The sequence below is a fragment of the Triticum urartu genome, unplaced genomic scaffold (assembly GCF_003073215.2).
Source record: "Triticum urartu cultivar G1812 unplaced genomic scaffold, Tu2.1 TuUngrouped_contig_8402, whole genome shotgun sequence".
Classification (NCBI taxonomy): Eukaryota; Viridiplantae; Streptophyta; class Magnoliopsida; order Poales; family Poaceae; genus Triticum; species Triticum urartu.
This window is the reverse complement of record NW_024119348.1, coordinates 1-7,656: the sequence shown is the minus strand read 5'-3', so window position 1 is coordinate 7,656 and position 7,656 is coordinate 1. Positions and strand designations below refer to the sequence as shown.

The window sequence follows — 7,656 nt, the reverse complement described above, 5'->3', positions numbered from 1 at the left end:
CGTGGCCTGTATCTTCAATTCCCGCCCCTCTACCTCTTTCGGTGAATCCACCTAAGTTTCCATCAGAATCTTGTACACCTTCAGGACCATGACCACCACTTCCTCGACTTCTGCATCTACCCACATCTGCTAGGATAAAATTACCCCACTCAAGACAGGACTTGTCATGTTCACCGTCGCCACATTCTTGATGGAAACAACAAAGCAGACCGCAGTTGCCACCAAAGATAGGAAGTTTTTCATACTTCAATTGGTACCACTCCTTCTCTTCCCCTTTTGTAATGGGTACAAACCTTATAATCTTGTACACCTTCAGGACCATGACCACCACTTCCTCGACTTCTGCATCTACCCACATCTGCTAGGATAAAATTACCCCACTCAAGACAGGTCTTTGCATGCTCACCGTCGCCACATTCTTGATGGAAACAACAAAGCAGACCGCAGTTGCCACCAAAGATAGGAAGTTTTTCATATTTCACTTGGTACCACTCCTTCTCTTCCCCTTTTGTAATGGGTACAAACCTTATAATCTTCTCGTTAACATTCATTTTAGCTCGCAAGAATTTGATTTGGACCTCGAGAATTTCTAAACACAGTTGGTAATTTTAGTTGGACCTCCAAAATTTCTCCCATGGATCTACACACCATGTAATTATCTGATCATGCAACAATTGTCTACTTATTAGCCTATGCACTTGCGCCCGACTTGTCAAGAATCACTTGGCTAAATCCCCATTCACACGGCTATCGTCGGACCACACGCGCTTCGGTCACACTCACAGCCCGCACCAACTGAGCACAGCCGGCCGGAGGGCGAGATGACGGCGGCCAGCCTCCTCCGCCGCCTCCTCCCCAGATCGCCGCCGGCGCCAGAGCAGAAAGGCAAAGATCCCCTCGTATGCAGCCCCCCCGTCCTCCCGCGCGACTCCGTGGCATGCAGTTGCTTGCGCCGCCTCCTCTTCCTCTCCGACCCCCAATTCCGACGCTGCTCCCGCATCCGCCACCGCCGCGGCCTTCGAGCCAGCTCCGGGCGCCCCCTACCGCCTCCCCCGCGGACTCTTCTCCTTGGAGCTCGACGGCTGCTACATGGCCCTAGGATGGCGCCACGGCCTCGGGCTCTTCTTCCACAAGATCCGGTTCGAGGTCCTGGTGTGGGATCCCGTCGCCGGCCACCAGCGCCTCCTGGCCGTTCCCCCGGATTTCGAGTTCCAGGGGGGCAAGGGTGATATCAGCGGCGCGGTGCTTCGCGCCGCCGGAGACGTCGACCACTTCCGGGTGGTCATGGTAGGCAGCAACGGGAAGCAGCCTAGAACAGTGCTCGCCTGCGTTTACTCGTCGGAGACCGGCGCATGGGGCGATTTCATCTCGGCGCCGCTTCCATCCGAGGGTTTGTTCATTTTCAGGTCCCAGCCCGCTGTGCTGGCAGGGGATTGCCTTCACTGGTCGCTTACCATGGCGGGTTCGAGAAGTATCCTCAAGTTTGATTTGAACAGGAAGAGCCTAGATCTGAGGCTGCTGCCAGGGGATTATTACACCCCGCTCAGTCCTGTCAAATTCGCGGTTATGCGAGCAGAGGGTGGTGGGATGGGTTTCCTCTTCTTATTCGGCTTTACCGCCGAATTATGGAGTCTGAAGCCCAATCGCGACGGTGTTATGATATGGGAGCCAGGGAGAAGTATTGAGCTGGACAAGTTACTTCGACTAAATCCAAAGAAAGATCCCCCACAGGTGATAGGGTATGCCGAGGAAAACAATGTGGTGTTCTTCTGGACAGTTGTTGGTGTCTTCATGGTCCATCTTGAGTCATGGCGGTTCAAGAAGCTCTCTAAGACTAGTCTCGATTCTTGGTACCATCCATTTGAAATTGCCTATCCTCCAGGTACTAGCATTCATTTGCACTCTGGATATGGCAAAACAGAGTTTATTTTTGATTACATGTTGTTCACATTCTTCCGTGTGAAATTAACGATTTTAAGTAGTTGTCATACTCGTATCATGTTTTCGTTTCAATGGACACCGAGATTGGCTTATTCTTTCTATAATATAACTGAACAAAGTTTCACTCTTGCTTGCCTACTGAAATATGCAAGAGCTGTATCATGGTAGTGTTAGCACATAGCTGCAGTGCAGTTTTTGTTTCAAGATGGGATACATAGCATTTTGAAGTTGAAGACAACTATATTAAAAATTTAAAGTTAGCTTGAACCAACTGCAATGTCAAATAGTAGCTCAATTGGCACATTTGGAAGCTTAACAACTAGTTAAATTTCTGTACTGTATTTCAATATTGTTATCTCTGCTGATCTTGCTAATAATCTGAAATCCATAACTGGGACTTGGTATGCAATTTACAAATAATTGTCCATTATCACTTGCAGTAGAGTCCTGCTGCAAGTGAAAAGCTCATTTATACCGTTATTTTTTTCCCAATAAATGGGGTTCATTTCATCGTTTCATATTACAGCTACGAGTTTATGTTAATATGTAGTTGATGCCTCCTTGTATCTATTTGGTTTTTTCTTTGGAAAGTCATTGGTTGTTTGAATTCTTATGTTTGTAAAACAGGCATTGGTGGTGGACACGATGGAGCTAAAGTTGTGAGTCATTGGTGGATGACACGATGGGCACGATACACAAAGCAATTGTTCAGTTAGATATGCTATTGTGATGTATTGGTTGAGCAGGTAAGCTTATCTTCTGCATGCAAGTTGAGGTATCTGAACTGTTTTACGAAAATGTGTCTCCTTCATTATTAACATGACTAATCCCTCCTCCTTCCTTGGGCTGGATGATCTCTTTTGCTTTTTGTCCTTGTCATTCAGATTCAACTACCTTGCAGCCAGTTTATTCCCCTTTTCTTGCATATGCCTGTGCCTTTTCAAGGATGAGAATGCTGTCATGTTAAGTGGTAGCAGAATGACATACTTGCTCTTTTGGTGCTTTGTGAAAAACTTGAATAATCTTTTCTTCATTGGTGGTTCTTGTAATTGGGTGCTGGTAGATGGTAAGGTTGTGATCGGTTTGACTGAAAATTAGGATCTGAGTGAGTGTGATCTGGTTACCGCCTTACCAGAGTGAAATCTCCTCGTATAATGAGTACCTTCATGTTCCCTTGGTACAGATTTCTGAATGACCAAATAATATCCTTTGTACTGAAATTTCTTTTCCCATTGGAACTTCTATGGACCAAAAGGAATCATACTGCATTTCTTAACATCTTCTCATAGATTCATAGTTCTTTAGTTTTTATATTATAGTATAAATACATCTGGCTTAACAAATCCTCATGACATAAATGCCTAATGGGCCATATATGCAGCTTGACTGAAGATCTTAAAAAGGTCATCTGTCATGTCTGCTTGCAAACTGACTGTTACTGTTTGAAGTACAACAAAGGCAATTCTACACTTATGCTAATTCATGTACTACAGTCTACCGCCTACTAGCAGTATTGTGCTATTTTCCCCAAAGTTGATCTGGTGATGGTAAATTTACTATAACTGCACCTAGCTAAACAAATATTGAGTAATGAAATGCCTAATAAGCTATATCAGCAACATGCCTTTGAATACACTGAAACTCAAACAGCTGATTTGCCCCTTGGCATTATCAGTAAACATCTGTGGACGGACAGTGCCTAGTCTTCGGCGGAGAATCAAATTTTACAACTGCAACATCGGATGCCATATCCCCCATTAGTGGCCAGCGTTTGTGTTGATTATGTTATAGTATTATAATTGGTGAGTGTGTTTTCTCTCTCCTTTTATTGTTTGCCATAGTTCGATCAGCATGTTAATTAGCTGATTCAAGCTGTACTATTTTCAGCACACATTCCTTCTAGTCATATATATATGCACCCAAGTCATTTGAGGTATACAAGATTTTCGATTCCCCCTGTTCTCTGTTCTTGTATACCTCCTTGTTCTTTCGATTCCCCCTGTTCTCTGTTCTTGTATTGTATACCTCCTTGTTCTTTGAATTGCTTGCTGTCAGTCCGTTGGAGTTCGAGTGAAAACCTTAGTTTTATGTTCAGTAATATGAAAGCTTATGTAGATGTCTCTCAGAAGCAAGTATTTATTCAGAGAGAATCCCCACCTCACTCCAAAGTTGGGTGGATGATTTTCACATATGTAACTGTCTCTCGGTTATATGGTTCTAATCTTTTTTCAATCTGTGTATGGTTGCTATGAGTGGAAATAATTTTGTAGCAGCAAAAATTCAAAATTTTATCGCCTCCTCCTTTTCAGGTCAGCGGCATGAGGCTTGGAGTGTGCTTCTAGAGAGTTGGACTGGAGAGACTTTGTACAGGACTTGTGAAGACTCATTTGTAGGTGTTCTCACCATGCATCTTGGTTGTGTTACTATATATGATATGGCCGTCAGACATATCAGTGTACCCATGAGAGTACTAGATATATTGCACGAACATATGTGTGCTTATGGCAGTGTTCTTCATATTTTCCATATGTAGCTACGACTTGGTTGAACAGCAAATGTGTATGCATACATCTATAGACCGTACTGGGAATATATATGGTGATTAGTAGGTAGTACTTTAGTACTATAAGCAAAGAACAAATTGATTTACCTGTTGTCAAAGATGGAAGCAGAAAGATTGTCTGAATGGGAAGATCGGCCGCTGGAAAAGAATATGCAAACTTAATAGAAGACCCGAGGGAAACAATAATACACTATCATAGCACTAAATATATTGCACAATTTCAGGATAGTAATGCAATCTGGGGCGACTGAGGTTTAGGAAAATATCAGACTTAACTAATTTAAAACTTTATACGGCAACTAATTGTGCGGTACGAAATCACTTCCCTCTCTTGATTCAAATATTTTGACATACAAGCACTAATAAGCTGCACATACGGATAAATGAAGCCTTGAGAGAAGCTAGTGAAGATCGAAAGTTGACCGTCTTAGCATCCAAATTGTGTATATTTGTGTGTGTCCAATCTGTTTAAACCTATAAAAACCAACTATTGAGATCTGTCGAACATGTACATACATGCAGTCTGTAGTTTTTCAGTCACCAAGAACTCTATCCTGTAAAGAAACTGATCGTAGCTGGGCAGATAGGAGGCCCATTGCCATACTAAATAAGGCCATTGAGGCATTAACCTGTAAAGAAACTGAAATGACTACTAAGTACTCTCTCCGTTTCTTTTTTATTGTACTTGCATATAAGATTTGTCTTAAGTCAAACTTCATAAAGTTTAATCATAATTATATACAAAATTACCATCTACAATACTAGAGATATACAATATGAAAGTTAATTCAAGTGATGCATCTAATTATACTCCCTCCGTTCACTTTTGTAAATCATTTCAGACAACTCAAAATAAGTTGTTTTATACATTGTCTGAAATGTCTTCAAGGTCTTATAAAAGTGAACAGAGGGAGTACCTTTTTTTTTGCGGGGGCATCTAATGATATCGATTTTATATTGTGATGAATGTTGATATTTTTCCTATAATCTCAGTCAAACTTTACTATGTTTGACTTGAGACAAATTTTATATGCGGACCAAAAAAAATGAAGGGAGTACTTGAAAGTGAACAATAGATCCATACTACTGCTTTTTAGACACTCGTCCTCAAAATGAACTAGACAAATGGCACTGAAATTCATCAATACATGCGACCATTCACTGAATTAACTTTTGTCATCCTCTTGTTCGGACAGAGCCTTGAGCTTTTCTCGAATTTTCTGGACCGGAGCAATAGCAGGTTGGGGCTGGAGCCACATGCAGCATCCATGGCGCAGCGGCTTCACTAACTTGGCCTCGCCATTGACGAGGCTACACCTATACAAACGGCTCATAAAGACGAAGTAGGCGCACCCGCCCTCGATGCCCAGCTGCGCAGCGTCGACGCCGAAGCTGGCCCTGGAACCGAGGAACAAGATGCGGTCGCCCAAGCTATAGGCGTCCCTCATCGCCCATCGCATCTCGCCGCCCGCTCCTTCTTCCAGCGCGTGCACCGTCACTGATAATGGCGGCGATGGGCCATCCAAGTAGTGATGACGACGCCATTCACGCTCGATGAGGATGGATGCTTGCAACAGCTCGCCGCGGGACTCGAGGGCGTAGCTGCAAAAGGCGCTGTATCGTCTGTCCTCGGCTTCACGACATGGTGTCTTGAGCTCGCCGACGGATGTGTAATGGTCGGTGTTGTCTTGGAAGTCCAGGATGCAACACCAGAACAAGTTCTGCCACACCAGGACCTTGTCGTCGTGATATGCAGCACACCAAAAGGTTGCCAACCTATTCAGTCTCTTTTTCATGACTGCCCACGCCGCCTCGCCGGGACGTAGGACGGCCGCCGTGAAGATCGCCCCGTAACCCTTCTCACAGCTGTATAGAAACACGGTGCCATCGCCATAGACGACGCCGTGGGGATTCCTCATCCGCTTGATCACATAGCTGTCAATATCATCGGGGAAGGGAGGCAGGGGCGTGGCGATGCCGGTGACCAGGTTGATTAGTTTTGGCTCAGGACCGCCGGCGAAGAGCCAGATGGCCGTGCCATCTGCGCTGGCCACCCAGTTCCTGCCGCCGCCTCCCGCGGATGGAGCCGCGGCAGCCAAGACGATGTCGTCGTTGTAATCGGAGGGGTGGCTCTCGGAAGAGACTTCGCCCTCGACGCGTCCGGAGTAGACCACGGGGGAGTGCATGATCTGGCCGTCGTTGCTTGGCCAGAGGAGCCATGGCGCGAACTTGGGGCGCGTGGCTGCGGAGTGCAGTCGTTCCCGCCAGGACGTGCAGACGGCGTGGAAGCGGACGAAGTCGGCGGGGTCGTGCAGACGGGCGGAGACGGCGAGGAGCATGTCCGGCGAGAGATCGGACCACTGCCGGGATTTCCTCAGGGCGGACATGCCGCCGGGCTGCGGCGCCTGCACAGCGGTGACGGGGGTTTCCATGGGATCGGATCAGAGGGGATCAAGATGCGTAATCAAGAAGAGATCAGATCAGAGGGGCTCCATGGACAACTCAACCCTAGCGCGATTACGTCTTTTTCAGTTTGTTACCAAAAACCTGTACTGGCAGGATACCAGCGTTTCTACTCAGCCCGTTTGATCTATGGAAATCTCAGTGTTTCATCTAAAAAAACCTAATCCGCTTGGGATAGGCCAGAGGTCAATCCACTGAAAACTATTTTGGGGTCAGACGGTCAATCAATTTGTTTTCGGCCGTAGGATTGTAAAACCAATGCCTAGATGCCTCCCATGTTCATTGTTTAGTCCCGCCTTCCCCTCATCGCCGCCCACCGCCGTGGCCATCCCTCTAAGGGCATCTCCACTAGGCTCCCCAACAGCCCTCCCAGGACCACTTTTTTTGTACCGGTGGTAAAAAATCGCCCCAGCCATGCACCCAAGACCATATTTTTCGCCGGATTTGAGGAAAGTTACGGCCGGCGCTGGCATGAGAAACCCAACGCGCAGGGGGCGAGCTGGGGCGCCGGCACTACTTTTTGGCATGCACTGGCCCGCAGTCAGCCACTGTCTCCCTCTCTCTCCTCTCTTTCCACCTACCCCACGCCTCCCTGCTCCCCTCTCGATCCTCGCAGCGCCCCACCTTCTCCTCATTTCTCCTCGCCGAGCTCTCCCGCGCCTGCTCCGGGTGGCCGGCCGGCTATCCCG

General features: G+C 46.6%; 1 protein-coding gene across 1 annotated transcript; it reads left to right on the top strand.

The window, feature by feature from the left end:
- Window positions 1-831: 831 nt before the first annotated feature.
- LOC125531918 lies at window positions 832-4,553 on the top strand (the record flags this gene model as incomplete). The annotated part of the gene is made up of 3 exons (XM_048696136.1): window positions 832-1,882; window positions 2,569-2,687; window positions 4,251-4,553. Coding segments are annotated over 2 exons (1,140 nt in total), but the record flags the coding sequence as incomplete, so codon positions are not given.
- Between the last annotated feature and the right edge of the window lie 3,103 nt (window positions 4,554-7,656).